General features: G+C 43.0%; 2 protein-coding genes across 3 annotated transcripts; one reads left to right on the top strand and one right to left on the bottom strand.

Moving 5' to 3' along the window:
- Positions 1 to 2,689: 2,689 nt before the first annotated feature.
- ZBTB3 (zinc finger and BTB domain containing 3) lies at positions 2,690 to 5,097 on the top strand. 2 transcript variants are annotated; one of them, XM_081281330.1, is made up of 2 exons: positions 2,690 to 2,742; positions 3,194 to 5,097. In XM_081281330.1, the coding sequence occupies exon 2, from the start codon at positions 3,245 to 3,247 to the stop codon at positions 4,802 to 4,804; it is 1,560 nt and encodes a 519-aa protein (XP_081137456.1). In that variant the 5' UTR covers positions 2,690 to 2,742; positions 3,194 to 3,244; the 3' UTR covers positions 4,805 to 5,097. The 2 variants fall into 2 exon arrangements, with proteins under 2 accessions (XP_081137456.1, XP_081137455.1); XM_081281329.1 differs by lacking the exon at positions 2,690 to 2,742 and adding an exon at positions 2,751 to 2,997.
- A 2,929-nt stretch (positions 5,098 to 8,026) lies between these two features.
- TTC9C (tetratricopeptide repeat domain 9C) lies at positions 8,027 to 19,268 on the bottom strand. Its single transcript, XM_081281401.1, has 3 exons — positions 18,346 to 19,268; positions 12,788 to 12,970; positions 8,027 to 9,865 (listed from the first exon to the last, which is right to left on the bottom strand). Exons 1-3 carry the CDS (start codon positions 18,581 to 18,583, stop codon positions 9,771 to 9,773), a joined length of 516 nt encoding a protein of 171 aa, XP_081137527.1. The 5' UTR covers positions 18,584 to 19,268; the 3' UTR covers positions 8,027 to 9,770.
- Positions 19,269 to 19,765: the final 497 nt, after the last annotated feature.

The following is a 19,765-nucleotide window of genomic DNA, read 5'->3' as shown; positions in this document are numbered from 1 at the left end:
CGATTCTGAGCATCACCTATAAATAAATAAAATAAAGATCACATGCACAAGGCCCTGGGTTCAATCCCCAGCACCACATAAATAAATAAATAGATAGATGATAGATAAACAAACAAACAAACCATTCTTTCCCCCCAATCTATCTTTCTTTCTTTCTTTCTTTCTTTCTTTCTTTCTTTCTTTCTTTCTATGTGTTGCTGAAAATCAGTTGTGCTAGGCAATCACTCTACCACTGAGCCACAAAACCAGCCACTTCTTTTTTATTTTGAGACAGTCTGGCTAAATTTCCCAGCCTGCCTCCAATTTGTGATCCTCCTGACTCATCCTTCCAATTCACTGAGATTATAGGTGTGCCACTTCTGAGTCAGTCCTGAAAGACAATTCCAAAAGATTGATGGGATCCTCTTCAGTTACATATCTGTGAGATCAGATTTTCTTCATGTACTCACATCAAAACAATATATCAGCAGGGTGTGGTGGTACCCACCAATAATCCTAGAGGCTTGGGAGGCTGAGGCAGGAGGATCCCGAGTTCAAAGCTAGCTTCAGCACCTGTCATTGAGGTGTAAATCAATCAATGAGACTCAGTCTCTAAATAAAAGAAAATAGAGCTGGGCATGTGGCTCAGTGGCTGAGTGCCCCTGAGTTCAATCCTTGGTACCAAAACAAACAAAAACAAAAACAAACAATATATCATAATAGATGAAAACAGAAACAGATGTGAAAATCTAGCTTTCTTCTATTAACCTAGATACTACAGAGATGTGAAAAAATGCAAATCAATGTCACTTATTCTCACTACAGATTTTTAATTTGGTAAATAAAGCTATTTTTCACAAAAAAATGAAAATATTAGGGCTTTGGCACCTATATAGTTCAGTAGTAGAGTATGTGCTTAGCATGAGCAAAGCCCTAGGTCAAACCCCAGCACCCTCTCCCCCCAAAAAATACCCACCAGTAGTTGGCTTATTGACATCATTTTGTAGTGGATTAATACGGTTTTTTTAATATGACTTGTGAGAATGGGTAGAGTAGAGGTGTGATCTCAAGCTAAGATGCTTGTATCTATCACAAGAATGCTGGATAGAGGAACTCTCTATAATTCTGGTTGGGTCTGTTTGGAGGTTTGATTCAAGAACAAAATGGAAGTGCTTGGTGTGGTGGGTGAAGGAGATGGGAGGGAGGACTGAGATATTTCTCTGAAAATGCTGTTGACCACATTGCTGCTGGAGTCAGACTGGAGGCAGGAAAACACCAACTCACAGTTTAGAGCCCTTTCCTCTGCATGTCTGGAAACTGAAATATTCTGAGATTTCTTCAGAAGTAGCCATGTCTTAATTTAATTTATTTTCCATGGCATTGGGGATTAAACTCATGGACACTCAGTTGGTGAGCTACATCCCTAGCCACACCACCACCCCTTTTTTAAAATTTTAGACAAGGTCTTGCTTAATTGCCAAGGCTGGCCTTGGAACTTGAGATCCTGCTGCCTCAGCCTCAATCGCTGGGATTACAGTAGTACCCATGGCGCCTGGTATCCAGCCCTTTTTAATTTTGAGACAGAATCTTGCTAAATTGCCCAGGCTGGCCTCGAAATTGCCATCCTTTACTGGGATTAAAGTCGTGCACCAGGGCGCCCTGCTAGAAGTAGCCACATTTTTAAAAATATATATTTATTTATTTTAGTTGTACACAATACCTTTGTTTTTATTTATTTATTTATATGTGGTGCTGAGGATGGAACCCAGGGCCTCGCATGCTCTAGGCGGGCGCTCTACCACTGAGCCACAATCCCAGCCCTAGAAGTAGCCACACTTTAAAAATCTCCTATCCTGGGATACTTATTATTTATATGTTTGTTTTATTTATTTATTTCGCTGGTGGGGATTGAAACCAGGGGTGCTCTACCGCTGAGCTACAACCCAGGCCGGGTTTTTTGTTTGTTTGTTTGTTTTTGAGACAGGGTCTTGCTAAATTGCCCAGATTGGTCTCCGACTTGGGACCCACCAGCCTCAACCTTGAGTGGCTGGGATTACAGTCATGTGTCACCACGCACACGGTGATACTGTAAAGCCCTAACGCTTTCCTAACAGCACCTGCCCAGTACCTCTGGACAGAGAAGACAGTCTATCCTCTTCATTTGAAGTTGCCCATAAAGTCTAGGCTGAGGACGCAACATTCTGACAGCTGCTAGATCCTTGACACCACCATTACTAAGCCAGAGGCCCTGAGACCATTAGATTGGAGGAATATTTGAGCAAGGGACCTTCAGGAGATAACTGCCGGTCAGAGAGGCGTGTGACTCTTGCCCATGGTTTCTGCAAAGCCTAAGGCCCGGGTCTCCAGAGTACCACATTGGATTTTTATTCCTCCTTTTCCCGGTCACACTATAGTAAGGTGACGTGCTGTTCACTCCCGCACAACAAGGTGTAGTTGCTGATATAGTGCCCTTAGGGGTCCCAGCCCGCCCGCTGCCTCGGTAGACTGAGCAGTTCAGCCAATCCCGAGGGCTCTGAGGCAAAGAAGGCGGGACGAAGAGGAAAAGCTCAAGACAGGAGTGATAACCAATCGGGCTCCTGTCTGTCTGAGCGATGGATCTGAGCACCCACTTGGACACGCCGGCCGGAGAGGGGCGGGACAGTGGACATTTGGCCAATCCTCAACGGGGGAAGGAGAGCTTGAACCAATTAACACTGAGAAGGTGGGAAGGGGCGGAGCTCGCCTGGTGGCTGCTCGCTGGTGGTGAGGCATCAGCTTTCTCTGCTAGTTCCCACCCCAGGAGTCCTTAGCACCTGGAAAGCGAAAGGGAGAGGCTCAGGGACTTCTCGGAGTGGAGCGTAAAGGCATCGCTCGGGAAAGCCTGGGAGCAAAACAGACTCCTAGTTGGAGGAGCCACTGAAAGCGACCGGGTGGCAACCGAGGAAGCCGAGGCTAGCTAGGGGGCGGGACTTCCGGGGGCAGGGCCTTTTTCGACCGGAGGCGGGGCCTGATCCTAAGGTTAGTTTGAGGGGGCGGAGCTAGTAGGAGATCTTTGGGTGTGACGTAGGAAAAAGAAGGGTAGAAACTTAAAGGGAGCGTCTTGGGGTGCGGTCTGTGTTGCCAGAGGCCTTGGGGTGGCGAGCGGTAGTTAAGGACTAACGTTTAAGGCTGCTGGGGAAGTTACCTGCCCTAACCCACTGTCCTCTCTTCCCAGGGAGCCACTGGTGGGGACCTTACTTGGGCGCCCTCCCTTTCGTGGGGTGCTATGGAGTTCCCAGAACACAGTCAACAGCTGCTGCAGAGCCTCCGGGAGCAGCGGTCCCAGGGTTTCCTTTGTGACTGCACCGTGATGGTGGGTAGCACCCAGTTCTTGGCACATCGGGCTGTGCTGGCCTCCTGCAGCCCATTCTTTCAGCTTTTTTACAAGGAGCGGGAATTGGACAAGAGGGATCTGGTGTGTATTCACAACGAGATTGTCACGGCCCCTGCTTTTGGGCTGCTTCTGGACTTTATGTATGCTGGCCAGCTGGCCCTGAGGGGAGATACCCCTCTTGAGGATGTGTTGGCAGCTGCCAGCTACTTGCATATGAATGACATCGTCAAAGTGTGTAAGCAGAGGCTGCAAGCCCGGGCCCTGGCAGAGGCAGACAGTACCAAGAAGGAGGAAGAAACCAATTCACAGCCCCCTAGTTTGGAGTTTTTGTCCAGCACTTCCCATGGCCCCCGGCCTTTGTTGGCATCCCCTGAGACATCAGGCCATTGGGGCAAAGAGGAATGGAAAAGCCTGACTGCTCCTTTACCTACTGTGCGTCCTCCAGATGAACCACCATTGCCTGGTGGGGCTGACACTACACAGCCTGGCATGGAGGTTGACTCACCACATCTGCGGGCACCTCCACCACCAGTAGTTGATGTCTCTGTTTCTCTTGCCAGTCCCAGTAGCTCCACAGAAACCATTCCTGCAAACTACTTCTCTTCTGGCCTCCCAACAGTTTCAGTGGAACCCCTGACTCCTCTTGATGTGGGTCCTGAGAGCCTGAGGGTGGTGGAACCAAGGGATACTGGAGGACCTTTGCAAGGATTCTATCCTCCAGCTTCAGCTCCAGCTCCAGCCCCAGTCTCAGCCCCAGTTTCATCCCAGGCTCCAGCTCCAGCAGAAGCTGAGCTGGTCCAGGTGAAAGTAGAAGCTATTGTGATCTCTGATGAGGAGACTGATGTAGCAGAGGAACAGACTCAGGGTCCTGAGGGACTGTTCCCACCTGGAAGACCAGTGTATGGAGGACAGCCCTCCCAGCCAGAGGCTTTTGAGGAACCAGGGGCAACAGGACTGGAGGATGGGCCAAGCGACCACTTCTTGCCTACAGACCCTCATCTACCCTACCATCTGCTGCCTGGTACAGGGCAATATCATCGAGGACTGGTAACCTCACCCCTGCCTGCACCCCCAGCCCTACATGAGCCACTTTACCCACCTTCTGAGTATGAAGCAGCCCCAGGAAACTTTGGGGTTTTTACTGAGGATGTTCCCACTTGCAAGACATGTGGGAAGACCTTCTCATGCTCTTACACACTGCGGCGACATGCCACCGTGCACACACGTGAGCGACCCTATGAGTGCCGCTACTGTCTGCGCAGCTACACGCAGTCAGGGGACCTCTACCGACACATCCGCAAGGCTCACAATGAGGATCTGGCCAAACGCAGCAAACCAGATCCAGAAGCTGGCTCTGTTCTAGGGGTGCAGCCCCTCCCTGGTTCTCCAACAGCAGAGAGACAGAGCAGTGGTGGACCACCCAAAGATTTTGTACTTGGCTCCAAAAACTAATATCTGGGTGAGCATGAGCTGATACCAGCCCTGCTCTTAACATTGTTAGATGGCAGCACAGAGGTTGGAAGCATCTTGTCACTCCTGTTGGGTGACAAATGAAGGTTCTGCCTGGCCTGAAGGTTCCTACTGTTTTCTTTATCCAGCCAGATAAGCAGGACTTTATGGGCCAGAACAGATCAGCCAGCTCTCCCCAAGGGCACTGGGAATTTTCCTGAGGTGTAATCACTTCTTATTCCACATTCTGGAACATAAAACTAGCAGTGAAATTATCTCTTTGAATTGATGTTGGCTTGTTTCTTCCACAAACTTGTATGGCTTTGTGTCTTTCATCCAGTTCTTCATATACTTTATTTTATTATTATTTATCTATTTATTTATTTGTGGAGCCAGGGATTGAACCCAGGGCCCTGTGCATGCTAGGCAAGCAATACCAAGTGAGCTATATCCCCAGCCCCTTTTTATTTTTATGTGGTGCAGAGGATCGAACCCAGTGCCTCATGCATGCTAAGTGAGTACTCTACCACTGAGCCACAACCCAGCCCCTTTCGTCCAGTTCTTTAGCTGACATTTGTACTTGGGGAAGGAGTGGGGGCCTGATCACTTGTGAGGAAAAAAGTGAGATAGCAGAAGGCATTGTAAACTTGGGGAATCTTACACAATTATGGTTTATTATTGTAGTTGAGCTCTTGTGTTTTGGGCTGTATTGGGTACTTAATAGAAAACTCATTTACTTCTTCACTTTGTGGTGTATTAGCCACCTATTTTTTTCAGAGGAAACTTGAGGCTCAAAAAAACCCAAGTTAGCCCAGTGTGGTGGCACACACCAGTAATCCCAACGGCTCAGGAAGTTGAGACCAGCCTCAGCAACTCAGACCTTGTCTCTAAATAAAATAAAAAAAGGTCTGAAGATGTGTCTCAGTAGTTAAGCACCCCTGCATTCAATCCCAGGTACCAAAATCAAAAAGCCCCAAGTTTACTTGTTCAAGGTCACAGAGTTGACTAAGGGGCAAATCAGGATTTGAACCAGCTTTTGATTCCAGGCACTATGCGTGATATGCTGGTCTAAAATATCGTTGAACATAGTTAGCCAAGAACTGGAAATTGTTTTCTTGTTCTTTTGAGTGTTTGGTTTTGTTCCCTTGTCACCTTTGCTGTCTGTGTAGAAAGAATTTTGATTGTTTCAATGAAAGACACTGTGTTAAAGACTTGAAAATTCTGCCTACATATTGTAAATATGAACCAAGGTGTCCAAAGATGAAAAATTGAAAGGCAGAAAACAGTAAGTTTCATGATGGTGGAATTGTGGAGGGAGGTTGAGGGCCTGTTGAGGTTAGAAATAGTGGCTGCTTGGGATAGCTAAAGCAAGACATTCTGCATGAGAGGATATTACAGTTGATCTGGTCCCATTCCCTCACTTCAAAAGCATGGTAACAGCACCCTAGAGAGGTTTTATTAGTCATCCAAAGTCATATAGGTTGCTATTGTCAGTGGAGGGAGCAAAGAAATGGGAATTTAGGGTGCTGATGTCAGATGGGGAAAAAGAGCTCTAGAAATGTAGGAGAAAGGGTCTGCCAGGTGGTGGAAAAACTGATCAGTAGAACTGATTAGGTGTCTCCCTCAGGGACCTGAGTGCAAATAAAGCAGGGTGGGAGGGAAAGGTGAAAAAACAATAAAAAAAAAACCCTTTTATCTTTTGGGGTCCATATATCATAGTCTGCACTATAAATTCTTCCTAGCAAACTGTTTTGGAATTATAGTAAAGAGAGCTGAGCAGCAAAGACTGGGCCATAGAAAGCCTCTTCACTGCTTCTCAGGTACTCACAGGCTGAAGTAGGAGGATCCCAAGTTCAAGGTCAGCCTGGGTAACTTAGAGAGACCCCATCTCAAGATAAATAAAAAGGGCTGGGGAAGGAGCTCAATTGGTAGAGCACTTGTCTAGCTTATGCACAGCCCTGGGTTTATTGCCCAGTCCTGAAGAAAAACAAATGAAACTTCTTACTAGGACAATATGGGAAGTGAAAGTTGATAAGGCTTAACATATTCATTGCTAAGTGAATTCTAAAGCCAGACACGGTGGTACACATCTTTAGTCCCAGCTACACAGGAAGCTGAAGCAGGAGGATCAATCAAGAGTTTCAGGCCAGCCTGGGTAACATAATGAGATCCTGTCCCTAAAAATATAAAATTTAAATAAAAATACATATTAAAAAAAATTTTAGCAGTATTAGGAATTGTGGGAAGCCATTTCTGACACGTGATTGGGTGACTCCCGTTAAGGGTCTGAGGCGCTTTGGCTGTGTCGAAGCTTTCCCGACCCTTTCCTGATGAGAGAACCCATCCGTGTGGGGGTGTGCCTGACCACTGACCCCGGGGACCCAATCACTGACCCTGACCTTGGAGTGCAGCCCCCCCCCCCAACCTTCATTGGATGGAATTCTCCCCTGAATCTCTTGTTCCTCAATAAAAGGCTACTCCCAGGCATGTTCAAACTCTCTCTCTCTCTCCTGCTAGCCCTGAGTAATCCTTGCTGCCCTGCTGGGCGGTTAGAGGTGGGAACCAGAGAGGGGAGCCATTTCAGACCTAGCAATAGAAATAAGGTAACTGAGTCTGTGTGTTTTATTTCAATCTCTTCTAACTAACTTTATGCCTAGAACCTCATTAATGAAACCATTGCGCAGGCCGCATGGTGGAAGGAATCAAACCCAGGGTCTAGAATGTGCTAGGCACTCTATCACTGAGCTACACCACTCCGTAAATAAGGTAGTGACTACATGTTAGTACAGGTAGTACAGGGTTCAGGCAAACTGTGAAGGTGGTGGTTCTGAATTTGGGAAACAAAGTTTCTAATTGTCTTACATGTGCCTAAGTATGACCCTTCATGTCACCATGAATGCTTCGTGTCCTCATTCGAAATCATTAAATCCTGTGGAAACAATTAAGGTTTGGTAAATAGAGTGGCCTCCCCCTCCACAAACTTTTGAATATAGATTTAGGGATCCCTGGCCAATTCCATCAGGATGCAGGCTTGTCAGAACCCCTCAAGACCTGAATGAGACTGCATTCCTTTGTCCACTTTTCTGTTCATTAACATCTTCTTTGAGAGCAAGCCTCTGAAATAAAACCTGAAATGTAACCTAAGCGCTGTGCTCTCTCTTAGTAGTGCTAAGAAGAAAATTAATGAAATAAATTTCTAAAATGCATTTTTAAATACCAGTTTTATTTTTTCCTCATTGATACAGAAAACAGCTTACTGTAACATTGTTTTTGAAAAAAATTTAAAATACCATAGAACATCATAAAGCAAAACCCCAAACAAACAAAACATGCAACCATGATAAAATTAAAAAAAAAAAATTTAAAGCATAGTAAGGCATACTGTATTCATGGGGTCATGTCAATTGGTATAGGAACCACTGTAACCAGGTCTTCCAGTGGGGGATGAAAGAGATTGGACTTAATTTCAACTCCAACAAGAACAAGTAGGGATTTATAATCAAGGAGAAGGGTAGGAATCAGTGGATGGAAAAATTACTACAGGAAACATCAAGGATAACCTGGCTAAACAGACTTGATAAGGTTCACCATGACAAAATTTCACCAGTAACCCTATACTTTTTTTAGTTCTGTCTTTGGATTCCATATGATTATTTGGTAGAAAAACTTTCTGCTGTAAGCTGATGGTCAAGTTATTTAAAGGTATAGAGAGGAACAAAGAGGAGTTTAATGCACTGGGTTGTTGATAAGGGACGAGGGTGTTTAGTTTTTTCTTTTCTGAAATCTGTTTTGTTTTATGGTTCTATACTGGATAATGACACATGCATGTTACTTCTCCTTACAAAGGTGGAGTGTGTGATGTATGATCTCACCTACTATTTAGTACCTACATCATTGCAGACATTATCCACAATGAGTAAATAGAATGACAAAGGAGCTCCTAGTTGATGGAGCATTCTACTGAGCCAGAATAGCAAAGATCTGCAACCTGCACCACTGCCTAACAGCTTCCAAAGAGTTCCATCAGGTGCTTTCAAGACACTAAGCAATCACAGCTCTTCCTTATTGTTGCCCTCCTCCACAAGGACCTGTGCTCTTACAAAATACAAGGACAGGTAAAGAGGGTATTAAAGTTTTTATCCTGCTCTACATGATATTGTTTCTAGAAGACTTGGTAATATAGCCTAAGTTTTTTTAGAGAAACAAGCATACTATAGATGTGCACCTATTAAAAACTAAAACTTTTACTCAGGCATTTTTTTTTTTAATGAGAGATACAAGGGCTGAAGAGTTATTACATAAATACTTAAAAATATGACTCCAAAACTTTTAAGAGTACAAGCAAAAGCAAGAACTAGAATTACCAGGGGAAAAAGAGAAACTAGATATATTTTTGTGGGGGGGAAAGAATCTGAATGTTAGTGAAATATGAAGAGAAAAAGGAATTAATTTAAATAAAAATGATTAATTTCAAATCTTTCATTTAAATACATTTGGATCCAATTTATAATTGTCTAGTTCCACAAAAAATATATTTTCCTGTTTGGCTTTGGGTATCTAAGAAAACAAAGGAAGGAACTGCTTTCTGCTTATCCTTACCATTTCATCCTCTGTTAGCATTCTCCTCTGAATATGAATATACCTAGCAACATCTATCATTAAATCTATGCTAGAAATACGATTAATTCCACCTGTAGCTGATGAATGTTTTCTGGTTATTTTTCAAGGCAAACATTGCCAACAATAACATATATTGAAAGTCATGTAAATAAACAGATGGATAGGGAAAAAAAAAAGACAGACACAGATGGTCTAAGTAATACAAAGTTTGTGCAGAATAGTAAACAAAACAGAAATCCACCTGGGTCAGAGGTATACAGTTAATTTCTCTTGCTCAGGCTCAGGTTTCCCCTTGATGGGTCTTTAATGGTTCACCTAAGTTCAAATGGAAGAGCATCATTCTTCTTTTTTAACCAAACATGCCCAGGTACAGCTGCTTCTCTTTCCTATGGTAGCTGCTGAGTTCTGACTGCGTTAGCTGAAGGTACCTCCGGACATTGGCATCTTGGGAGATGATTGAGAAGGCAGTTAAGAGTTAGACCATAATTGCACTCTAGGGTTAGTGAGGGTTGTTAAAATACTCTTGTTCATTTTATCTCTCCAAAATCTGAATATATCACAATTATTCTATTCAATAGTAAATTTCATTGATTAATGCCACATTAATTCTTCAAAAATTAATGGGGCACTCTGGCACATGCCTATAATCCCAACAACTCAGGAGGCTGAGGCAGGAGGACTACAAGTTCCAGGCCAGACTCGGCAACTTAGGGAGACCTTGTCTCAAAATAAAATAAAAAGGGCTAGGAAAGTAGCTCAATGGTAGAGCACTTCCCTAGGATGCAAGAAGCCCTGGGTTCAAACCCCAGTACCCAACCCCACACGTAATCTGCTAGGGCTGGATTGGTTGATAATTTTATAATTTTGGTTGATAATTTCATAATTTGATGAAATAGTTATTACCATCATAGCAGAGCTTCTAAAGATACTGTTTGCATTGGTGGTACCTAATCTATATAATTGAAAGTTAAGAAACAGGAACTGATTATTTAAATTTTATATCTTTATTAATTCAGAGTGGGTTTGGCATGAATTTAAATTAGTGAGATTTGTCTAGGGATCCTCTCTTCACTCCAGAATGCACAAAAGGGAGACAACTTTCAGTAGTAAACCAACCAACACAGGAATGAGCATGTCATGATCTTCAGTGTTCTTTTTGCCTTGAAAACAAAGTATTAAATCTCAAATTCTCTCAGTAGGCTGTCTCTTTTTCTAGGTCACGCCTGGAGTTAGCTGAGCTAAGAGACAGAATGATAGCTAAAGCACAAGCCAGTACCCAGCTGGAAAGGGGGCAGAATGAGGATTATTAAGATTATTCACTGGGATCCACAGTAACACTCAAAAAGGCTAGGGAACGAATGTTGAAGAACAGTGCTTCTCAAATCCCTCTTGCACATAGCAGGGTGACTACAGAAAATGAAAATATACATTTCAAAAGCAAGAAGGGTCTGAAGTTTTCACTATAAAGAAATAATACAGTGAAATAGTGCTTGCCTAGCACATGTGAGGCACTGGGTTCGATCCCCAGCACAACATAAAAATAAATAAAATAAAGGCATCATGTCCATCTACAACTAAAAAAATATATACATATATATATATATATATATATATTTTTTTTTTTTTTAAAGAGAGAGTGAGATAGGAGAGAGAATTTTTTTTTTTTAAAGAGAGAGTGAGAGAGGAGAGAGAGAGAGAGAGAATTTTTAATATTTATTTTTTAGTTATCGGCGGACACAACATCTTTGTTGGTATGTGGTGCTGAGGATTGAACCCGGGCCGCACGCATCCCGGGCCGCACGCATGCCAGGCGAGCGCGCTACCGCTTGAGCCACATCCCCAGCCCTAAAAATATATTTTTTAAATATTTATTTATTTTTTTAGTTATCTGCAGACAACATCTTTGTTGGTATGTGGTGCTGAGGATCGAACCCAGGCCGCACGCGTGCCAGACAAAGGATTGGGAGTTGGAATGCTGGTTCATGCCTATAATCCTAGTGACTTAGAATGCTGAAAAAGGAAGATCTCAAGTTCAAGGCCAGTCTCAGAACTTAGGTTCTGTCTCAAAATTAAAAAAATAAAAAGGGCTGGGGTAATAGAGTTTTGTACCCCTGAAGTTAAATCCTGAATATTGAAAAAGAATAAAAAGATTGGAGATATTGGACTGACCGGTATGCAGGTCAATGGTAAAGTGCCCCTAGGTTCAATCCCTAATACCGAAAAAGAAAAAAAAATACATTTTTTAAAATTTAATTTGTACATATGAGCGCTCGCCTAGCAGGTGTGAGGCACTGGGTTTGATTCTCAGTACCACATAAAAATAAAGGTATAGTGTTCATCCACAACTAAAACAAATTTTTAAAAATAAAATAAAAAATAAGGCTGGAGGTGTAGCTCATTGGTACAGTACATGCTTCACATGTGCAAAGTTCTGGGTTAAAATCTCAGTGCAATGGGCTGGGGATGTGGCTCAAGCGGTAGCGCGCTCGCCTCGCATGTGTGCGGCCCGGGTTCGATCCTCAGCACCACATACCAACAAAGATGTTGTGTCCGCAGAGAACTAAAAAATAAATATTAAAAATTCTCTCTCTCTCCCCTCTCTCTCCTCTCTCACTCTCTCTTTAAAAAAAAAAAAATAAATAAAATAAAATAAAATAAAATCTCAGTGCAAGCTGGGTACAGTGCTGCACGCCTGTAATCCCAGCAGCTTGGAAGTCTGAGACAGGAGGATCGTGAGTACAAAACCAGCCTCAGAAATTTAGTGAGGCCCTAAGTAACTCAGTGAGACGCTGTCTCTAAATAAAATGCAAAAAAGGGCTAGGGGGCTGGGACTGTAGCTCTGTGGCAGAGGGCTTGCCTATCATGTGAGGCACTCATTTGATTCTCAGCACCATATAAAAAATAAAAATAGCCATATATTTCATAAGGATATATACAAAATTAATAAAGGGGCTGAGGCTGTAGTTCAGTGGTACAGGGCTTGCTTTGCATGTATAGACACTGGGTTCAATCCTCAACACCACATAAAAACAAATACATAAAGAAAGATATTATAAATGACTAAATAAATAAATATTGTTTTTCTCTTGAAATAAGAACACAGGTGTGGAAGAAGTCTTTTCAACTGTATACTTTGTGTGTGTACTGGGGATTGAATTCAGGGCACTCAATCACTGAGTCACATCCCAAGTCCTATATTGTATTTTACTTGGATACAGGGTCTCACTAAGTTGCCACGGCTGGTCTCAAACTTGTGATTCTTCTGCTTTGGCTACTGAGTTGCTGGGATTATATGCTTGTGCCACAGTGCCAGGCTAGCAGGACAATTTTATTTGTCCTCACCACTTCAACACCCTTCTCACTCACCTTTAGGCTGCCTATTAACAGCAGCCAGGAGGTAGTGCCGAGCCTGGTCATAGTCTTGCAGATGAAAGAAGGCTACCCCGGCCCGATACAAGGCCTTCGCATTATCAGGCTGTCGTTCCAGGACTTTCTGACTGTATTCTCTCACTCGCTCGTAGTTCACAGGCTCCATCTGAAGGAGACAGGCTAATGGGCCAAATAAAACGTGGAAAGAAGGAGGAAGAAAGCCTTATTATACTGATTCCACTCCAACTCCAGGCAGTATCCAACAAAAATGATCTCAATGTTCATTCATTCAACAAAAATGCATATCTCTCATTTGCCACAAACTCTTCCAGGCACTGTAGATACAGCAGGGAATAAAAAGTTTATATGCTTGCAATCTTTGAGATCTGCCAATTGCATTCTTTTTTTTTTTAAACAAACATTTTTTTAGTGGTTGATGGATCTTTATTTATTTATTTATATGTGGTGCTGAGGATCGAACCCAGTGCCTCACACATGCTAGGCAAGCGCTCTACCACTGAACCACAGCCCCAGCCCCTACCAATTGCATTCTTATAGCTAGCACTGGGTTAGGCCCAGTTATAAAACCAGAAAGAATATTCTTTACAATTTTATTTAAAACACTTCTTCATTTTATCTGTTCTACCTATGATTGTGTCCTGAATTCTGTATTTCACCACAGTTCTAGTACTTCCATTTCATTAAAAACAGTGATTGTGGGCTGGGGCTGAGTGGTAGCATTCTTGCCTAGCATGCATGAGACCCTGGGTTGAATTCCCAGCACAAACAAATAATAACTTACAAAAAAAAAAAAAAAAAAAACAAAAAAAAACTGTTATTAATTGTGAGGAAATAGCAGAAATAGCAAGCATTGTTCTTTGTGTTTGGTTTACTCTTATCTTCTTTAATCATCTCATCCACACTATTACTACTTAATGGATAAATAAATCAAGGCTCTTAGAATTTAAGCAACTTGTCCAAGATCTCACAGCTGCTAGGTGGAATGATTATGAAATTTGAATCAAATTCTAACTCCAAAATCAGCATCATTCTCAATGACAATGTATCCCTTCAGTATTGGACCATTTAATGGGACTTCGAAATATAAAATGCTTAGGAGGCAATATTCGTCTTTCTCTAATTTTTTTCCCCACTGTACTGGGGATCAAACCCAGGGTTTTATGCATGCTAGGTAAGCAAGCACTCTACCATTGAACCACATCTCTAGCTGCCCCATCCCTACTGGGTGAGGATTGAACCCAGAAGCCTTATGCACATGAGGCAAACACTCTACCAACTGAGCTATATCCTAGCCCCCCAGTTCCAGCCCCTTTCTGTAATGAAATGAAGGAAGGGTGCACTGGCGCATGTCTGTAATCCCAGAAACCCCGAGGCTGATGCAGGCTGATTGCCAAGTTGAAGACCAGCCTCAGCAACTAAGCAAGGCCCTCAGCAACTTAGCGAAACCCTGTCTCAAAGAATAAAAAGGGTTGGGAATGTGATTCAGTGGAAAAGCCCTCCTGGATACAATCCCTGTTACCAAAATGGGAAGGAAAATATATTCCCCATTTCACAATTGTGGGAATTAAGTACACTATTACTAAATTGTGATGCAAAGATGGATCAAAATTCAAGGATGAGGAGGACATTAAAGGGCCTAGGCTTATGTATGTATCTCTCTACAACATCTCCACCAAGTGGTTGTATGATTTATATGTACATATTCACTCAGCAGTCAACTAATCCATTACCCTAGCATCATTAATTCATTTGACAACTGTGGGAAGCCATTCTAACACGTGATTGGGTGACTCCCGTTAAGGGTCTGAGGCGCTTTGGCTCTGTCGAAGCTTTTCCGGCCCTTTCCTGATGAGAGAGCCCATCCGTGTGGGGGTGTGCCTGACCACTGACCCCGGGGACCCAATCACTGACCCTGACCTTGGAGTGCAGCCCCCCTCAACCTTCATTGGATGGAATTCTCCCCTGAATCTCTTGTTCCCCAATAAAAGGCTACTCCCCGGCGTGTTCACTCTCTCTCTCTCTCCTGCTAGCCCTGAGTAATCCTTGCTGCCCTGCTGGGCAGTTAGAGGAGGGAACCAGAGAGGGGAGCCGTCTCGGACCTAGCAATATAAATAAGGTAACTCTCTGTGTGTTTTATTTCGATCTCTTCTAACTAACTTTATGCCTAGAACCTCATTAATGAAACCATTGTGCAGGCCGCGTGGTAGAGACAACTAGCAACTGAACATGACCATGTACTAGATACTGAACTAGGAGCAAAGACAAAAGAAACAAAGTAGACATCTTGTTGATTAAATAAAGCTTATGTGTCCTAATCTGAAATTGGGAGGAATACAAATCACTTTTAAAATTTTAAGAAAATAAAACTGTTGGGATAGACAGTGAATGAAGTTAGAGTGCTGTTCAATTACCAAAGACTTCTCTAAGAAAATGGCATTCCGGGACTGGGGATATAGCTCAGTGGTAGAGCACTTGCCCAGCACATGCAAGGTTCTGATTTCAATCCCCAGTGCAGCAAGAAAAAAAAGAAAGTGACTTTGGAGCCAAGATCTGAATGACAGGAATCATTCAAAAGACAGGGTATTTTAGTCCTGTAGAGAGAGCCCACAAGTTTGAAAGGGGAAATTTGCTTTCAACTTTCAGTATACGGAGGAGTCAGGTTCTGTTAAGTGCTGTGGGCAAGAGTCAAAATATGGATTTTCTCCTAAATGTGATGAGATGCCAGTGGAGATTTTAGTGACATCATCTGATTGCCTTATCTGTAAAATGAGGATAAGCATTAAGTACTTTGGAGAATTTTTGTAAATAAACTGCTCAAAATGTTATAGGAACTCAATAAATGAAAATTGTTAATTTTGTTTTGTTTTGTTTGTACCAGGCATTGAATCCAGGGGTGCTTAACCACCTAGCCACACCCTCAGCCCTTTTTTTATTTTTTGAAATAGGGTCTCTCAAAGTTGCTTAGGTCACCAAGTTGCTAAAGATGGCTTTGAACTTGCCAGCCTACCTCAACCTCTCAAGACAAACCAGGCCAATTCAATGCATCTTTATGGAACATCTACCAAGCATCTCCAGAGGCTTTAGAGATGCCTAAGTCACAGTCCCAAAAAACCACCTAAAAGTCAAGGCAACATATATTTAATCAGAGAGATGGGAAATAAACAGAGTAACATATGATATATTCAATGGTGATGAGTATTTACAAGTATCATATCTAAAATATCTTGTGTCTTTATTGTTTGATCAATTCACTAATATATACTCTATTCTTTAATATGTACAGTATTTAGGTCCAGAGGTATATCTCAGAGGTAAAGCACCTGCCTAGCATGTGCCAGCACCAAAAAAAAAAAAAAAAAAAAGTACAGAATTCTGTAATAACAATTTAAGTTCTGGCCAGGTGCAGCAGCATGCACCTGTAATTCCAGCAACTGGGCAGGCTGAGGCAGGAGGATCACAAGTTCCAGGCCAGTCTAAGCAACTTGGGGAGATCCTGTCTCAAACTAAAAAAATAAAAGGGACTGGGGGTGTAGCTCAGTGATAAAGCACCCCTGGGTTCAATCTATGTACCGAAAAAGAAAAAGAATTTAAGCTCTGAAATAAAGACTGCTTGGGTTGAATTTCAGCCCCACCACACTGTTTCCTTAAACTTTCTCAAAGGATTGTTGTGATATATAAGTTAGTATATGTAAACGGCTTAATTAGTATCTATCCATGTATTTAATAAATTCACCTTTAGGAGACCTCCCTAACCATCCTTTTTATTTTTTATATTTTTAGTTGTAGTTGGAAAACAATACCTTTATTTTTTTATTTTTATGTGTTGCTCAGGATCGAACCCAGTGCCTCACACATGCTAGGCAAATGCTCTACTGCTGAGCCACAACCCCAGCCCCTCCCTAACCATCTTTTTAAAATTGAACACCTTGGGCTGGGGATGTGGCGATCGCCTGGCATGCGTGCGGCCGGATTCGATCCTCAGCACCACAAACAAACAAAGATGTTGTGTCCGCCGAAAACTAAAAAATAAATATTAAAAAATTCTCTCTCACTCTCTCTTAAAAAATAAATAAAATTGAAACCTCTATACCTGTGCATGAGTACAGGGATATCTCTCTCTTCCTTTTTTTTTTTCAGTACTGGGTATCAAACCTACATACTTGGCTAGGCGCAGTGGTGAGCACCTGTAATCCCAGCAGCTCAGGAAACTGAGACAGGAGGATCAAGAGTTCAAAGCCAGCCTCAGCAACGATGAGGCACTAAGTAACTCAGTGAGACCCTGTCTCTAATAAAATACAAAAATTGGGCTGGGAGCATGGGAGGATTAGACAAACTCTAGATAGAGCAAAGGAAAGGGAGGGGAAAGGAGGGAGCATGGGGGTAGGAAAGATGGTGTAATGAGATGGACATTAAGTACATGTATGAAGATAGGAATGGTGTGACTAATTTGTGTATAAGCAGAGATATGATAAATTGTGCTCTATATTTATAGTATGAATTATAATGCATTCTGCTGTCATATATAACAAATTAGAATTAAAAAAAACTTGGGCTATCATATATAACAAATTAGAATTAAAAAAACTTGAGTGTCCCTAAATTCAATTCCTGGTCCCCCCGCCCCCCCCAAAAAAAACAAAAACTTAAGTACTCTATTACTGAGCTACACTCCCAGCCTGTGTACAGGGATCTTTATGTGTTTTATTACACTGCTAATCCTCAGCACCTTATAATTGTTGACTTAATTAAAACAAGCTACAGTAATTGCTATTATTGTTACTTGAGTTTAAGAATAGCATTGTTACTTGAGTTTAAGAATAGAATTAAGTTTTCAACAATCCATTGCTAATAAGTATTGTCAATTAGATTTTTAAAAATCCCTTTTTATGGGGAAAGGTGTGGCCAAGTAATACAGCCTGTGCCCTGGGTTCCATTTCCAACACTGGGAGGGGGGAAGGGTCACTCTTTAAACAACAATTAGGAAACATAAAAACTGCTCCTAATAATTCGTGTGGCCTGAACTTGGATTGTTAAAACATTTTTAATACATTGCAAAATAAGCTAATTAGTTCTATGATTATTTTGCTTTTCACAGAACAAACTTTAAAAGTCTTCTTTCTCTTAGTAATTAATCCTAGTCATACTATGGCATTCACCTCTTCACTCAAGGCCATCCAAGACTAAAGATACTAGTTATCTAAAGAAACAATGCCAGTTTTTATCTATACTGTGTAAAATGTTCTAAAACTATGAGCATCACTGAAGAGCCTCTAAGACTCACACCCCAGGCCAACTGAATAGGTATCTCTGAGGGTAGGGGTCAGGAAATTGTGTTTTAACAAAGTCCAAGTGAGGTTTGAGAAGCCCTGCTCTATAGCAACTCTGAGTGCTCTATAGATCGGAAATAAATTTCAATTCGCGTCCGAATAACTGGAAGACAGTAGAAAAGATTGCTCAGGGATTCCCCGCCCCCAGGGTTCAGTTTTATGCTACTGCCTTGACGTTCTCTATCCACCCTTCAGCCTTGTTCTTACCAGCTAGATTGTTGTAGCAGTCTGTCTGGGTCGTGTGCAGGATATTTTCTTGTTCAGGTGTGAGAGCCGGGCCCTGAGGTCCTAGATTAGGTATCGGGGAGGGAAGACTTGGATCCAGACCCCGCAGCTGAAGCAGAGCTCGATGGTACCTACTCACTGCATCACGGTACTTCCCTTCCCGATAGCGCTGGTTCCCTTCCTCCTTGTATAGCTGAGCCTCCTGCAGGCGTTTCTCCATAACTCTTGGTCGCCCACTGCTCTAGTGGAACTGGGAAATGAAACAGCACTGAAACTCTGGGCTTGGGATCAAAACAATTGATTTTGGTAGTCGACTTGATTACTCTTCTCCAGGAGAGACCCCCGGGAGGGAAGCTTTGCTTGTTTCTAGCCACCCCCGCCACCACTTCTCTGCAGTCTTTTTCAGTCTCCGGAAGTGCAGGAAATTAGTTAGGAAAAGAATGTGGGAATAATGAAGCCAAAGATTAAGTGATTTCCTAACGAATCAACCCTGGAGAAAAGAGACTCCGCGAAAAACTAAAGGCCGTGCTAGGGAAATGCGGCGGGCGTGAGAACGCCGGCAGAATCGCTTCCCCCTTTCTTAGGGACACACCCCCCCTGACCTGGAAGAAGAAGGGAGTAGGCGGTGACAGTTGCTAAAACACAAGAGGGCTTTCCTCCATCCCGGCTCTTTATTTGTCCTATTCAACAGGCATTTGTCGATGTCTGTGCTGTGAGTTGAAGGTCCGAGGTGAATGACATCCGTGCTCCCTACCCTCAGGCGAGGCTGAGGAGGCCCCACAAGCGATCCAACTGCAAGGCACCATTCGCCCGGCCAGTTTATGGCGCCCAGCGGAGGCCAAGCCCGGAAGTCTCTTCCCGGGTTTCAGTTTAAGGGCGGGAGCACGGAGAGGAAAGAGTCTACCTTCCTGACAGTTTGGTAGCTAAAGGGTCGCGCGCATTGCGCCACACCATCCAATCAGAAGCGGCTCCGGAAAAGTAATCCCGCAGAAACGACCCCGCCTACCTTAGCGGACCAACCCGAAAAAAAAAAGATCCCCCTGGTCTCTTTGCCAATTGGAAAAATCCGAACGATCACGGATGACCAATCAGAGCGGCAGACGACGATTCAAGCTGGCCAATAAGAGAGACATAAGGCGGGATCAGGGAGTCTGTTGCTAGGTAGAAGTTGAGACATTCACAGAAAAGGAAGGCCAAGAAACAGTGTATTTTCTGGTTCTGGAGAGCCTTTTGCCTACTAGTCACTAAAACAACTGCTTTCATGCTGCAACAGCTTCCTTTACAGCTTCTAGTTACTGTCAAGACGCTGTTGCATACACAAGAATAGGGAAGACAAGCCGCCGAGCAAGCAGTCCTAAGACGCTGTGGCGACTGGAAGTGAACCCGGAGTACAAGTGGTGAG

This window comes from Spermophilus citellus (genome assembly GCF_964194105.1).
Source record: "Spermophilus citellus genome assembly, chromosome: 2".
In the NCBI taxonomy this organism is placed as follows: domain Eukaryota; kingdom Metazoa; phylum Chordata; class Mammalia; order Rodentia; family Sciuridae; genus Spermophilus; species Spermophilus citellus.
The sequence above is the reverse complement of the archived record's forward strand: the minus strand, read 5'-3'. Positions and strand labels throughout refer to the sequence as shown.